This window comes from Dermacentor andersoni, chromosome 2 (genome assembly GCF_023375885.2).
Source record: "Dermacentor andersoni chromosome 2, qqDerAnde1_hic_scaffold, whole genome shotgun sequence".
Lineage (NCBI taxonomy): Eukaryota > Metazoa > Arthropoda > Arachnida > Ixodida > Ixodidae > Dermacentor > Dermacentor andersoni.
In genome coordinates this window covers 176,260,896-176,277,326 of record NC_092815.1, presented here as the reverse complement: position 1 = coordinate 176,277,326, position 16,431 = coordinate 176,260,896, and the positions used below count along the sequence as shown (strand labels likewise).

Below are 16,431 nucleotides of genomic sequence, written 5' to 3'. Positions count from 1 at the left end.
GGAATTGGCGGGCACCTTTCTTTCAGGTGGGACTTCCATTTTTGGACTTTTACTGGCCTTTCTTGGTGCCTCGAACGTGTGCGGCTAGCAAGACCCAATTAGGCCTACTGGCCCCGCCGGGCCGCAATGGCGGAAACGCGCATGGAAGATGAAGACGCTACCGGATTAGAAGATAATGAGGAAGATCTAGGCTGGCAAATTCTGACAAGCCGAGAATCTCGCTGCACCGCAAGGATGGGTGGCGATGGGAAAACATCGCCGCAGAGCCAGCAAGAGCAAGGCAACAGCAGCAAGAACAAGGGATCTACAACCACTACGTTCAAGAGCCGGATTGTCAAGGCATCAAGGATGCCCCAATTGCCCTAGAAGCACAGCAAAACCATCATCCGCCCACGAGGAGGTCTCAACTTGGGCAAAGTGAGCACCACAGCGATAGGCGTGGCGATTATTGAAGCATCGGGCCTGACTCCGGAACAAGCCCGAGAGGATGTCGTTTGCCCTAACTTCACGCAAAACATCGTGGTAGTTGGTACACCATATCCCAGTCATGCTGCCAGGTATGTGCGAATCAAGTCAATCATTATAGTGGAAACCGAATATGAAGTTAACGCCTACGAGACAGCTCCGCATACCACGTGTAAAGGAGTGATTCGGAGAGCTGACCTCAGAGACAATCAAGCCACGATAACGAAGACCATTGTGCATGACTTTAACCCACTGGCATTGGCAGCCAAACGTATTAAATCGACGGGCTCGGTCATTGTTCTGTCGACAAGACTTGTCGACAGCGGTACCAAATTCCATACGTGGTGCGAATTCGACGACGAGAACGCAACAGATCTGCATCGCGGGCGACATCAGCTCAGCTATAATGGGATGCCCAAACGGGCACCAAGGGGCGCACGCGCTCAAGGAGCCCCACGCGGTCAAGACGCCGCTCGCCGTCGAAGGGCAGAAGCCGCTCCAGATCACGTGAAGTGCAGGTGCGCTTCGAAGGAGGAGGGCAGACGCCTGGCGACAATACAACATCTGGAACAGCCTGGGCCGACAAAGTGAAAGGTATTGTGAGGGCTGCGGAGAGCGGTGCGGGGCGGCCGGTCGGAGATAATGATGCCAGGATAGAACAGCTAATTAAATAAGTAACGTATCTGAGAAAGGCAAATGAACTTACTAAGCAGGTTGTAGAACTTCGCAAGAACTCGCAGACTAGCTCCACAAAAGTAGCAATAAACAAACCGGTGAATAATGACGACAGTCAGAAAGAAGAAAACACACCAGCTCCAAGGAAGCGGGCAATAGGCCCAGTAGAAACGACAGTGTACTCTGCTTTGGAAGAGATCAAGGTGGTGATTAAACAACTTAGAGATGCCACAGATAAAACTACCTTCAAAGTTTATAAGTTATGGAAATGGAGACTGACGACTGAAAAGAGGCTTACCAAAGTAGAAGCACAAGGCGAGGACGACGAATACCTACCCTCAGAAGCAGAAAGCATCAGATCCCTGGCGCGTCAGGGGGTTCTACGAAGCGTACTCTAGTGGGTAGCAGTAAGGCGGGTTCTATATAAGCAATGGCTGGCAGGGGGAGCTTTACCTTATGGCAATGGAATTGCCGAGGATTTTATCACAAAAAAGCCCCTCTCATGCAGTTAATAAAGATATCTCCAGATGAACCGGAAATAATTATGTTGCAGGAAACTTGGTGGATGAGATCAGCCTATCCGGATACAAAGCGACATGCAGGGGCAAAGAGCCGGGCAGGGGGCTAGCCACGCTCGTAGATAAGAAAATACAATACATAGAACATGATTTGCGTCTTGGACTAAACAAATTAGAATACTTGCTTGTGGAAATTATTTTCAAAAGGAATAGAAACAAACCGCAAAGTCCCTTTTGTCTCAATGTTTATAGCAGCCCTAGCGACATGAAACAGAGTTTCAGGGCACTTCTTAATAAGACTATGGCTGTTACATAAGTACGCTCCACTCTTTATTGGAGCGGATTTCAACGCCCGCATCAAAACTGGGGATATCGCTGGTATACTAAGAAAAGGGATGGACTCTGGCACCTAGCTATAGGTCTTAATCTCTCCCTCATCACTGACCCAGCTTATCCCACTATATAGGTGTGGTACATCTACATGCAGGGACTTCACCCCAGACCTTACTTTTGTATCAAATTTAGCGAACGCTGGCTGGAATAACTCCAATATTGACCTGGGTAGTGATCATTATATATTATAAATATTATTGGAAACACTGAGATAAAGCACTTTAACTACATTGACTGGGATCTTTTTCGGAAAGCAAGAAAAAGCAGAGCTGAGACAGAGGCAGAACAAAAGAAAACACTCCAAACTTGGACAACTCAGCTCAGGGAAGATATAAAGGCGGCAACGAAGGATATTACCACAGACGAGGATATCGAAATCATGGTCAGTAGGCTGGCGCACTTGATTGAAGCCAAACAATCTATGTTAAAAAGACGGAAAACGCAACTGCTGAACAGGAGACTCAGGAAGACATAGCATCGTTGAATAGGGAGATTGAAGAACACTCCAGAAATTTACAGAAGCATCAATGCGATGAGCTTTGTAATTCCATAGATGGTCGAATCAAACGAGGTGTAAATTGGAACTTAGACATTTGCTTCATAAGAACGACACGAAATCTAATAGAACAGCAGTAGCACGACTCGTCCATCGTGAGAGTCAGGACACAACGGAGGAGGCCATTCTGGATCGGCTGGCAGCTAAGTATTTACCACTTAAGTATAGTAATGAGAGTACAGACCTGCCTGAATATACAGGGGAAGACTGTGAGCCTATGGATCAAGACTTCACAGAAAGCGAAGTTCGCGCAGCCCTGTACGATCTCAACAGTAGATCTGCTGCCGGTCCAGATGGCGTTTCCAATAGGCTGTTGAAAAATCTGGACGATGATTCTATAAAATATTTAACAGAGTATTTCAACGAACTCTGGAAAAACGGTGATTATCCGAAGGAATGGAGAATTGCTAACACAATTCTTATTCCCAAACCAGGCAAGCAACTCAATCTAGATAACCTAAACCCATATCGTTAACATCATGCCTGGGCAAAACCATGGAGCATGTCATACTCAATAGACTGACTAAGGATGTAGAGAACAGAAATGTTCTTCGCATAACCTGATCGGTTTCCGTCCTGGACTTTCGACTCAAGATGCAATGCTTTTAATCAAACATCACCTTATTCTTGCTAGCCCGCTACATACGAGAGCTCTCCTAGGCTATAGATGTAGAAAAGGCCTTTGATCGCATCAAACACAGGGCCATATTTTATATCCTCTCGGAAATGGTATTGGGTAAGCGATTGCACAATATAGTCAGTCTTTCTCGGTTGCCGTTCTGTTTTTCTCAGGTTAGGCGAACTCCAATCGACAACCCTGGAACTTGGGAATCGTGGGACACCACAAGGGTCTGTCCTATCTACCATGTTATTTAATTTGGCAATGTCAAAAATGGCTCGAGTTCTCGCGCAGATTGAGGGTATGCACTTTGCAATATATGCAGATGTTGTAACAATCTGGAGTGCCGAAGGTAATATGGGGCAAACAGAGACCAAACTACAGGGAAGCATTTATGTGGCCGAAACAATACTTGAGGGTATCGGACTGAACTGATCTGCTAAAAAATCTGAACTATTGGCACTACGTAGCAGTAAGCGTGCGCGCAAGTCGAACGGATATATCCCAGAGGAAGAACCCCGCATTGACATATACGCCAAGAATGGAGAACCAATCAGGCAAGTGGAGACTATTATAGTGCTAGGACTACTTCTGCAAGCGAATGGATCTAATTGCAGGATGATACAACATATCTCTAACAAGCCAGAAAAAGTCATTAGGCTTCTGCCTAGAATTACCAACAGGCATAAGGGGCTAGCAGAAGGCAGTGCCATAAGATTCGTGCATGCATTCACCTTTTGCCACTTCTCGTACGTGGCAGGCATGCTACAATGGACACAGGCTGATAAGAACAGGCTAAACGCTTTAATCAGACGACTTATAAAGACTGCACTAGGACTTACCATCAGCACAGCCAATGATAGCCTATTGCGCCTAGGGCTGCATAACACACTAGCAGGGTTAGCTGAGGTTCAACAGGTGGCCCACCAGGAGAAACTAATGGGGACACGACCTGGCAGGGCGCTACTTGAAGAAATAGGCGTAGAAATTAACAACCACACAAACAAAGGATAATTATTAACAGAATTGCAAGCGGGACTACGAGAAACAATTAAGACGACCCCGTTCCCTAAGAACATGCACTCGACACATAACCTCGAGAGACGGAAGGCAAGGACCAAGGCACTCCTTCAAGACATAGATCAACATAAGCAGCAGGCGGTGTTCGTTGACGCTGCCTGGGTTAAAAATAAGGATACTAATAATAATACCGAGGACCCAACCGTAGCAGCACAAGTAGCAATCGCCTTAGCCATCCGGGCTAATCGGCGGACACATATTTACAGCCACTCTAGAACAGCCATACGCAACTTTACTAACGGATATGTGACACGGATCGCAACAAGGTTACTAGAGAAGGTCAACAGTGAGAGGCTCGAAATCCGCTGGTTTCCTGCACATCTGGGGGTGGTGGACGGAACTTGGAGAAACCTCAATGAGGTGGCAAATGAAGCAGCACGAGGACTTTCTAGCCGTGCAACTTACACTTCACACGGGGAAAACAGGGATCGATTATTAACATATAACGAAATCGCGAAGCACTATTATTTAAACAGAAGGGATTACCCAATGCCACACGGTAAGCTTTGCAGAGCCCAAGCCGTCACATTACGTTTGCTACAGACAGGGACATACCCAAGTTCAGATTTTATTAACAGGATCTATCCGGAGAGGGAAACACAAACCAATTGTAATAAGTGCAATGGCATCATTACTCTTGACCACTTGCTTTGGCAGTGCCCCGCGGTCTTCACAGACTGTGAAAGGAACAAGAATGGTGGCGGCAAATGCTACACAGTGAATCGCTCTCTGACCAATTACGGGCAGTCCAGAAGGCCCGCGATGTGGCTGAAAGGCTCGGCCTGACAGTCCCAACGTGGGAGCGGCCCGCGTCAACCTAGGGTTGACCTTCAGGACCCAATAAAGTTCTTCATACCATACCATTAATCAATAGCTATAAAACGATAGTTGCAAGTAACGCTCTGTGGTGTGTTTCTCTTCTGTCCGTCTCGTCAAAATGTAGCGCGATCCAACCTCTAATATGCTATACCAATACGCCCAGCCCAGTCTTCAACCTTGGCAACTATCACTTTAGCTTGACTTAGTATTTGCCTTTGTGTCCATTTAAGCTTCAATTATGTAAGACTTACAAAATAAACCAAATGATTTCGCTGTGTGTGTGTGTGTGTGTGTGTGTGTGTGTGTGTGTGTGTGTGTGTGTGTGTGTGTGTGTGTGTGTGTGTGTGTGTGTGTGTGTGTGTGTGTGTGTGTGTGTGTGTGTGTGTGTGTGTGTGTGTGTGTGTGTGTGTGTGTGTGTGTGTGTGTGTGTGTGTGTGTGTGTGTGTGTGTGTGTGTGTGTGTGTGTGTGTGTGTGTGTGTGTGTGTGTGCGTGTGTGTGTGTGTGTGTGTGTGCAATTTTTAAATTATGTGCAGGAGGTAAAACTGGTAAAAGTCCCAATCAAACCACGAAAAGAAATTAGCACGGAAAATGCATTTATTTATTTAGCACATACTGCCGGCCTTAGTCCCAGGATTCGAGCAACAGTGGGCATATGCTTAAAATTGGAACATCGGACAACTATAGCAACTAAAGAAAACAGTCAATCAAAAAGCAGAGAACAAGAAAGACATTTGCAACATACCGTGTATAGAGCCTTTAGCCCTGTGCGTGACAACAGAAGCTTAGCACTGCGCATGAAAAAAAAATTTAAAAGAAAGAAAGCATAGCTATATGTAGTAGACAAGGAACAAAATAAGTGCAGAAAAATACATTTTTTTACATAGCATCAAAACATTAGACAAAATTAGCATGTCTTAGCACTGCCTTTGACACCGCGCGTGAGAAAAAAAAATATACGCTCAAAAGCTTTGCTGTAGTCGACAAGAAAAAAAAATACATTGTATACATGGAATGAAAACACATATTGGACAACGATAGCCATCCCTCCGCGTGTAAACAGGTTAATCTGAACTATCAAGCACGCTCAAGGGCGACATCATTTGTGTTGCGTTGTGTACCTAGTTCTGGGGTTTCCGTTTCAATACTGGGTTATTGTTGTTAGCTTGAAAGAATGGCAACATACCCCGTCCTTATTTTCAGTTTAGGCGTCTTCTTATTGGGCAGACAAGAAAGACCTTATTAGATTCATTTTCTCTTGATGCCTGCGTTCTCTCTGTTGCTCGCGGTCTTGATGTATCTTCCACATCATTTCAGACATTGCTTTACTAGTTGCCTTTCTTGCAGCTGACATTTTGGCCAGTGTGCTTACTGAGGTGGATTTGAATACCACTCTTCCCGGCCCTCTAAGTAAATAAGGCTCTAGGCTGTGATCGACGGCTGCTATCTTTCCCATTTGGTAGAACGGCACTTGGGTGGGCTCGGCGCCAGAAGCCCTGTTGTGGAGGTCCTGATGGCTTGTCCTTCTTTTGACCGTTTGGAAGCGGTTCTGGCATTGCTTTGGTGACTTTTGTAGCCCGAGTGCATCTTCTATGTCAAGGGATATCGCCCTCCACATTGCCTTCTTTGTTTTGAAAGTCTTCATAGGACCCACTAATCCAAGATACGCGTGATATTTATCCAAGAGGAGTTTCGTCTCCTCTTCGGTCCACTCACGCAAAGTGCTGTCTCTGCTCCCTCTTTCACAATCTGAAACCGTGGCAAATAAAGCTATATCAGTTCACGAAAATGTACGAAACTACGTTAGAAATATGTTCGCATGAAATGCGTAATAAGACCGGATGAAAAAAACGAACAGCAACCTATTGGATCATAATATGACGGGAGCTGATGTGCTATAGCTACGAAATTATATATTTCCTTCTTCCCACAAATTAATGCAAAAATTGGAACGAAGAGTACATCTTGGAGCATAACAAGACAATGGAGGCCAAGTACTTGCGTTTCGTTTATAAATGGCTGTCCTTGTAAATTTCGTGTTTAGTTGGGAATTATCAGGGGGGTATTCTCTAAATGTCCACCTAGTGGACATGTCCATTTTCTCTGCCGTTGAAGTGCCGATTGGCTGGGCTGGGGTACGTGTCAGAAGGAAACAGGCACTCCCAGCCAATCAGCACTTCAGCACCAGACGAAATGGACATCTCCACTAGGTGGACCCTATAGAATGCCCCCCCCCCCCCCCCCATGTGTCATTTCATCACGTGATTGCAGATGGATTAGCAAGTACAATTGGACCTGAAATTTCGGTATGTATATGATGAGCCTTCATAGTTTACGGCGAAAGGTAAAACATTTGCGAATATTTTGTTGAAAGGGGTCGGCTATTTGGCAGAACGCCACCAAGCTTGAACCTAATAACTGTGTTTATACACGTAGCAAGAACGCAGATGCATATACTTACCATCAGCGGTTAAGTCAGCACTTCTCAGGTTTGTTGGTTCCGACGGGCCTGCGGCACTCGCTCCCGCAGCTAACCCCGCAACGCCCTCGACATCCAGTGGTGCCGGTGCACTGACAACCACTGGCGCCTCGGCACCGACTCGAGCAATGGACTTCGCAGCGTTGTCGACCGTCAAGTGGGCCGTTGCTCTGACAATCCCTGGCTCGACAGCTGGCCGTTTTGAAGCGTTCACGATAGAAGCGACCAATGCTTTCAGCTTTGCTGGATCTGTTTGTCATAAAACAAACGGGACAGAAGCGCTTAATTCCTGGCCATATGTTGTCGTCTGCTCGAGCCTGCTGTTTAATACCACGTACAAACATGATAATGTGAATACGCCTTCATTCAGCGTTTAATGACTTACCGGCCATTAGTTCGTCCAGTTGTAACTTCGTCATCACAACGGAATATTTCTTACCATCAGTTATTACCTCTACGAACGAGTTTATCGCGGCACAGACGCTGCAGAAGCAAACCGAGAGCGCTCAGTAATGTGCACGCTTCAAACCAGGCGCGTTACGCCAGACGGCGCCAGCAGTGCGTATCGCATAAAGTCCCTTAGGGGCTTTAGTATCAGAGCATTGCATTTTATCCTCGGATTTATTTACGTCTGCACCTCCACAGGCTTGGAGCACTGTGCTCCCAACTGGCTTTGGGGCAACTCCGGTGTGCATTTACCGAGAATGCTATAAAATTCTAGACTAGTAGGTCGTGTTCCCGACTGTTCCCGACGATAGGCCGCATTTTTGAAACCGCCTCTCAAATTGTCCGTAGCCAATCCAAGACTCATCGGTAATGGCGGCCTCCTTGCAAGCAAACTAGCCATCATGCAACCACAGAGGAAGGAGGCAAAATGCAAATTGATTGTTGTTGCAAATAATGTCTGTGCATAATTGTGCGTCATTACTGTTACCTAGGCTGTTTCTCGGAGTCAACAGCTAAGGCAGGGCCTCCGCATTACCAACGACAGTTTAAAACAGTAGTATCCAAGGCAGGGAACTTGGGCAACTGTTCCGCAAGTAAGTCGCAGCCGTTGCGGAGGAAAAAAAAAATATATTGGTTCAATCGCGTTGTTCCTTTCGCAATGACTTGGCTTGCCATTTTTGTCTGCGCTGTTACCATGTCATCGTGCACCACTGTAAACGTACGCACTTCGGCAGCGTCAGCAATTTCAAAGGTATCGGTCAGAGGTATCGTTCATTGACGCCTGACCGTTCGCATACCATCAACATTCGCCCAATTTACGTCCACTGCAGGACGAAGGACTTTCTCAGCGATACCAAATTACCCCTGTCTTGCATCAACTGACCCCATCTTATGCCTGCAATTTTCCTAATTTCATCACACCAACTTATTATTGGCCGAACTCAACTGCGTTTCCTTTCCCTCGGCACCAATTATGCTACACAAATAGAGCACCGGCTATGTGCATTGCTCATCACGCGGCCTACTAAACTCCATCCCCCCCCCCCCCCCTCTCCCTTTACCTCAACGATAATTTCCCGTCTTGTAACGCTACGCCTATCATGTTATGTTTCATCGCTCGCTGCGCGATCCTTAGCTTCGCCGCAAGCTCCTGCGTTATCCCATTTCGTGTGTTTTTTCAGTGGAGAACTATACGAAAGGAGAATCGACCGAAGAAAGCGTTGGCCCGCCGCCTTTTAAAGATCTTCGAGACGATTTTGTCCACATGAAAGTTCAGCCCAACAGCAAGCTCAGAAACCTGCTAGAGTATGCTAAGAAAACGTTCCAGGCGAGTATTCTTTAAACAGCCGTAACACATGTTCGCTGCGAGACGTAATTTTCGACATTCCTCTCACGCTTGCGATTGTTTTTCAGGACGAAGAAAAAAGGCAAATGGTGTTCACTGGCTCTGGCCACGCTCTAGCAAAAACCATCACGTGCGTTGAGATAATGAAGCGAAAGCACAAGGTAAGTTGTCCGTCTCTCGTACAGCCTCCGTCACGGCTTTCGGGAGCGCTGTAACGCTGTGCTTGTGCTGCAAAGACAAGAAAACGTAATGTCGCAGCAATCACTAGATTCAAGGTAACAGTATTCAAGAATATGTGGTTTGCAGGTCGTGTGGCTTTCCCTTAGCTCTAAAGTTATCTCTCAAACCACAAATTCGCCCTTAAATACACAATTCTTTTTTCAGCAGCACCAGCACAGTGTTTCATCGTTCTAGACCAGGGCTGCGCAAAATATAGCCCGCAGGCCATATGCAGCCTATGAGTGCATTTTCATTAGCCTTCATCCGAGTTTAGTCTTCTGCGGTGTGCTGGTGCTGCAATCCAAGCCTAGCCACATGCTGGGAAAAAACGTCGTGAACTCTTGGCCAGCGTCAGACACAATAAAACAAAAATATTTGTGTGAGCTTGCATTGGATGCACGTTGAGAAACCCGAGTTGGTTGTAATTAATTCAGGGTAACTGTCGCGTGCTTCATAGTCAGATGTCAATGCCAAGGCTGCAATATTGCCACAGCATCCATAATTGTATCGAACATGTGTTGTCCCATTGCATTTCGATTGAATGATTGTGTATGGCGACACCTACAAACAAACCTAATTTTTCACCCTTGACAAATAGTTGCTTACATTGCGGCATATCAGGAGTAAGCGTCAGTCAAGGTTATTTGGATCTGTTAACGTTGCCGACAATGTTGTTGTTCAAGGCCTACTACTGGGCTGGTACAAATAATGTGCTGCTCTTCATCTACGCATTTCATCCCCTTATTGCATGAAATTGTATTTCGTTGCAAAAAATTTGGCAAGCCTTTGTTTAGGCCAGATATGCCTAAACAAGCCTCAATTATCTAAAGAAATGCAAGTTGTGGTTTTGTAAGCGAAAGTTGTCGCATATCATGTATGATGCACAATGCAGTTATGTCTTTTTTTTTTTACTGTACGGAAAGGCATTAAAATGGTACAAAACCTGTGAAAAATATCTGAGAAATTGAAAAAAACTTAAATGTATGTTGTCAAAAATGGGCCTTATTTCTTGCAGTTCTGTGTCGTACCAATTCCTTTAAAATTTGATGACATCATCTTCGATTAACTAATTGGTAGCCCCGATATCTAGGCCGCTTCTTTTTATAGAATTATTTGGTTTGTGTAGCCTTTAGGAGACTGACACAAGCCAGGAAAATGCCTTCTTCCTCTTCCTTCTTGACTTCTTTGCCACTGCTGTTGTCATTAGCTCATGTAATATGGCATGGCCCATGCTATGTTTATTGTAACACTGCTAAGCATTTCCATTTTTTTACATGTTCATGACGGTAATAGTGCTATGAAACATTATAGCAAATCTGTAGTAACATTATGTTTTTCCACCAACTATGTTTTCACGCGAGGGAACGAGAATCTGCTCTCCTCCAGCATGCAACCCATAACCACATTCTGTATCATATATGATGCAGTAATTAATACTTGCCTCACAGAAACACTCAGATGTCTTTCCTGTTCAAAACACTACAATAGGCTTATAAATAGCAAAGAAACACACCGGTGTTGTTATGTTCTAAATTCAAGTATAGAAGTTGTGAAAATGACCTGTCTATTTACAAACTTCTTGCCAGTTCTATGACGAGCTGCTGCCATACATTCTTCAAGGAAAAATATAACTGAAATATTGCTTACAGAGTCAAGGTCGCTGTGTATTTCATTGCTAGAGATGATGTATATTCCATGTAAATACACAAGATTTCCTTTGTTTTTGATTCTATTAAGCTTAAATGAGTTGTTATATGCATATCATGTATGATTCACCACATGATAATGGGTTAAGGACTTCATAATGAAGCGACCAAGGTGTGGTGGGCCAATTTCTTGACATGGAGTGAGCTAGTCTCATGTAGGTATTGGATTGCAGGCACAGACACTTCTCATTCTTTCTAACAGTGAAAGCTGCAACATTCTTTATCTGTATCAAACTAAAAGAATTAGAGTGAGGATGGTGCCTTCAATAGTTTCAGCCTCACATGCTTTTCAATTTGGAGTTAAGTGTCCATGCGCCCAAACAAATCTGGAGAGCATGCTGAAAACCTTCTAGTAGAATTCCGACAGGGTTTCATGCCATTCGAAAGTAAGAAACAGAGTGGCACCGATTTCACAACCCCTTCTTGGTGACACTGTAAGGCTGCGACTATGCAGTGAAATAAATACTGCATCGACGCAATGTTCCAGAGGTAAAACGTGTGTAGAGGGAGCAGCCCCTTGGTCAGTGCCATGGGAACCATGATAAAATGTACGAAAACATAGATAATGCTTTAAAACTGGCACCTCTTATTGGAAGCATATACATCACTGAGCAGAGATTTTCTTTGATGACTCTGAACAAAATCTGCCTTTGGCCTTCAAGCACCGACATTAAATTACAAGACATGCTGAGTACAGCGACAAGTTGCACCAAACAGACTACCTTTCCGCAAGCAAAAGATGCAACGTTGCCGCTCCCAGAGATACTGACTTTGGCCTCTGCTGGTTTTAAGTCATGTGGCGCTGCTATAGACCGAAATAATGGGAGCTGTACACATTTTCTCATATGTAATGAAATGGATTTGTGCAATGGCAGGAGGTCCATCAAGTGAACAAGGTCCTGTACAAAAAGTGAGTACTACTACATCACAGACAGTGATTCTCTTCAGTATCGTACAGATGTGATCGGCCAGAACAGGATCTTATCATCCCCTATTTCCTCCTATAGAGTTGAAGACTGCTGGGAACCCAAGTCACCAGAATTCGACAGGTTGAAAATTGTCAGAGAAATACCTACCATTCACATACTGCTGAGTAAGGACCCAGTTGATGTGACGCAGCTAGGGTGAGTAGCACGAAGTTTGGTCAAAGCTGGAAACTTACTAGTGGTATTGGTGCAGCATATGCTTGGCATAACCACGGCTACGCTTGTCCTAACAAACTTGCACAGTCAAGTTTCATAGTGGGCAGTGTTTGATTGAACAATATACAATGGCAGCTCCACAAGATATTGCTGATAGTGCAGATTAAAGTATTTATAATAGTGACAAATGAGCATACTGACAAGAAAGTTGCAAGTCCTCGGTCCTCAGTGACAAGGCTGCAGTCCTCGGCCTTTATTTATTTTTTCATCAAGTTGATTTTGCTGCGCAGCTATGCCAAGTTGTGACGGGCTGAATAAGAAATGCATGGATGTCATTGCAGCTGCCAACCCTTTCCAAACTATGTTAGCTCACACATGTAAGGGACAATGACTACCTTTTTTCTTCCCTATTGGCACTTACATTATCTCGCTTGACTTGCCACCACTTAGCCTTTCTAACCCTTTCTGTACCACAGACAAATATCCCTGTCAACCAAAATGTGCACTAATATTGCCGATAAAGTGTACAATTATAATTAGGAAAACTACCTTCCAGTGTGAACTGATGACAAGTATATCTGCCAGCATGCTTCTAGTTGCACTTTTCAACCGTAGATGGCAGTGCTTGTCAATGCTAGAGGGACCTTAATGCTAGTGGCATTGTGCATAATCCTTCTTGAAAGTGAAGCTTTCTTGCCAAGTTCCAAGCACTTTTTTCATACCTATCTGGCCTCTTAATGCCAAACACCACAGATGCATGCTCCGACAAGCGGCAAGGAACACTCTTTCTCGCGGGCAAGCCAGCACGTTTAGATCTGCACTTGCACACTGGAAGAAACTGACGCATGAGAAACACCACGAGTGCAACATGACACTATGGATCACTACTGAAAATTTAAACAAATAATATATGTGTGATGTACTGCATGTAAATATGTGCATACAATATCTAGCCTGTCACTGCAAATAAGATTTCTTTGTATAACATGCTGTTCTTGATTACTTATACAGTCGACTCTAGTTACAACGAGCCCTGATAATCCGACAAAAAACGTCCGTTTTATCCGAAGTCCGTAATATCCAAGACGCCTCACTTCCCAAACTTTCATCGCGATGTCTAATAACTTTATTGCAGAATGAGTGACGAACGTCCAAAGTAAAAAACAAACAAAAAAAGTTGCAGTTTCGCCTGAAAGGGGAAGCATCGATTGCAATAGCAAATTAAGCAAGATAAGTGCCGCGGCAGCAGCGAGCGAATTTACCTTCATGCTGTCTCTCGCTTCAACGCGAACTAAACATCGAAAGCACAGCACATACGAAGCTACCAGCATTGGGCGCACTTTGTCCACATCGCAGATCGCTTTGAAAATGAGGCCCGCGCGGGCGCGTACTTTGTCCAGATCACAAATCGCTTTCAAGGTACAGCGCCCGCGTGGGCGCATACTGTACTTTGTCCACATCGCAGATCACTTTCAATATATGGCACCCCTGAGGCCGCCTCGTTAACCGCAGCCACAGGAGTAGAACCCCCAGCACCTTGCATGCTGCAAAAGACGACGCGCTTCCGCCCCGCTTTCCTCCCTCCCTCGGCGCAAGATATTGAGCCGTAATCGTTGGTTGCCCCTCACAAGTCAGTTGCCAACCCGTGTCGACATGGCAAAAGTCCGTTTTATACCCCCGATTTTGACAAAAACTGCTCTTAATTTCGTCCGCTGTAGCCGATAGTCCGTTGTAGCACGGTCCGTTAAAAGGGAACTTCGTTGCATTAATAAAATAGGTAGAACAAACTAAGGCTGAAATATGGTCAGTTATATCCGGAGGTATGTTGTACACAGGTCCGTTGTAATGAGCGTAGACTGTATTTATACAACAACTACACTTCATACGCACAGATGGTTCATGAGCCAATCACACCAAGAACACTTCACTTTATGTAGATGTCAGCTGGAGTTGTCTGCTTGTTGTTCTCTTTATTGTGGCAAACAGTTAAGCCATTTTGTAATAGCTCAGAGCAATGTAGTTTGCCAATGTATTGCACCACAATGTGGGTGCGAAATAGCTCAGTGTTGAAAGGCACATGATTGACAAGTCAAAAAAATAACTTTGTCCTCAAAAATCATTTGGCTGTGGCTCAGCACGATATGGCTCCATAGTGAGCAGCATGACAAGAGTTGGAAAGGGCTTAGTGCAAGCAAAGTTCAAGTGCTGCTAAGTAGTTGATTAATTTGTTTAGCGTCCTGAAGCTGCACTGCGACTCTGACATACGCCATAGTGGAGGACGCTTACTTTTGAACTACTCAGTCTTCCGCAACATGCCTGGATGCAAACACTTTGTTTTTGCATTCTGCATTCCTTGGATTGCAATCAATAAGTGATCCTGCGACCTCATGTTCAGCAGTAGAGCACCATAGCCGGAGCCACTGCGCTGGATCTGGACTGCTATGCATTGTGTAGTTTCATGCAGAGGCAGCCTCTAGAAGTTGCAGTGCAAAATGCAATCCGCCTTGTAGACATCTAGACATTGCCTTGTGCAATAACTCCCTTTGCTTGACTCTCATCAGCCTTTTTCACTTGCTAAAGCTCCTTGTTGTTTTTATTACAACTGCTGTTGTAGGTTCGGTGCAGTATACTATTTTGGGATCACCTTCTGTATATTTACCTGTATGTTTAGTTTCCTGTATATTAACACAACAAATGGTTTGATTTGATTCATGCTTCAGGTACCAGGCACCCGGCTGCACTGATGGCAGCTGGTCTACAGAACAGAAGCCATCCAAGGCCAGGAAGAAGCAGTTTCCAAAGAAGGCACCTCGCAGGCAGAAGGCACAGCAGGCTGCCACACAATAATTGTACACCGGAGAATGCACTTGTAAATAAAGAAACTATGATACTATTTATACAAGTTTCAACATTGAATGTTTTTCACTCATGCCGACTGCTAGAAGAAATGTGAACTACTACAGTTCCATTTCAGTTGACCTTGGTTACAAGAACTAAGATAATGCTACAGCCACTAATGAAATCACTCATGTGCCCGAAAACATTCATTAAAGTTTAAGTGGATGTGCTATTTAAAAACCTTGCTTGCTGGCATTTCTGATAGCTCAACTTATGGATTACGATCAGTATCATGTTACACATATCGTTAACACTTTTCTAGGCCTGCTAGTGTAAACATGCAGCTTTATTAATGTGCTCACATGCCCAATGAAAATTCACCTACTTTAACGTACAGGTGGGTAAAATAACATGGAATCTGCGAGCATTGTATTACAAAGAGCCAAAGACCGAATTTGGAGGTTTGAGACAATTTATACAGTGCCATGACAGCTTAAACAAACGAAAATATTTCGAAAACTGTGGCATATAACAGCCATGTATAGTGGCGCAGGAGTTACTGTGAGAAACTAAAAAGAAGTCTAGACCTTTTAAGATATGGTGATCACCCTCTTACTATAAAAGTAACGAAAGTAACGCTTTCAAGGGGAGCACAGACAGTCTGAACCTATGTTTCTCTTTAGTGTCCCTTTAATGAAGGATTCACTCTTATGTTGGACTTGGAACAATCCTTTTTCTCCTCGGGCAGCAATTGTAAAACCTTGTTGATACGATCCGGTTACGTTCCACTTCCTGGTGCCAACGTTTCGCGATCTAAAACAAAAAAAAAGGTGACCGAATTGAGTTACGCTATTTTATCGGTTCATACGTTCCCGGAAAACACGATCTTTCGGCACCAACGTTCAATACGCCAAACTGCAATCGTATGACACGTTTTCCGGCCGCTAGATTACATGTAAACAGAAAAATGCGTAAGGCGCGCGCGATCAAGAACAGTAGCCGCCCGCCGCAGCTTCAGCGCAATACTCGCCCGCCCGTGTCAAGTAAAAACACCCGTGCGCGCTATATTCCTTATTCCGGTACCAGGAAATCACCTCTCGGGTCGCGCGCGCTACATTAAACGTTATCACCG

General features: G+C 44.7%; 1 protein-coding gene and 1 long non-coding RNA gene across 3 annotated transcripts; one reads left to right on the top strand and one right to left on the bottom strand.

The window, feature by feature from the left end:
- Positions 1 to 5,983: 5,983 nt before the first annotated feature.
- On the bottom strand, positions 5,984 to 8,300 carry LOC129387231 (uncharacterized). Of its 2 annotated transcripts, XR_011892872.1 has the most exons (3): positions 7,988 to 8,300; positions 7,585 to 7,851; positions 5,984 to 6,872 (listed from the first exon to the last, which is right to left on the bottom strand). It is a non-coding gene; the product is annotated as an uncharacterized lncRNA (long non-coding RNA). The 2 variants fall into 2 exon arrangements; XR_011892871.1 differs by having other exon boundaries at positions 7,585 to 8,300.
- A 126-nt stretch (positions 8,301 to 8,426) lies between these two features.
- On the top strand, positions 8,427 to 15,363 carry Rpp25 (ribonuclease P protein subunit Rpp25). Its single transcript, XM_050187228.3, has 6 exons — positions 8,427 to 8,642; positions 9,231 to 9,376; positions 9,463 to 9,555; positions 12,195 to 12,229; positions 12,327 to 12,443; positions 15,182 to 15,363. Coding segments are annotated over exons 1-6 (519 nt in total). The 5' UTR covers positions 8,427 to 8,641; the 3' UTR covers positions 15,309 to 15,363.
- The last annotated feature ends 1,068 nt before the right edge of the window (positions 15,364 to 16,431 follow it).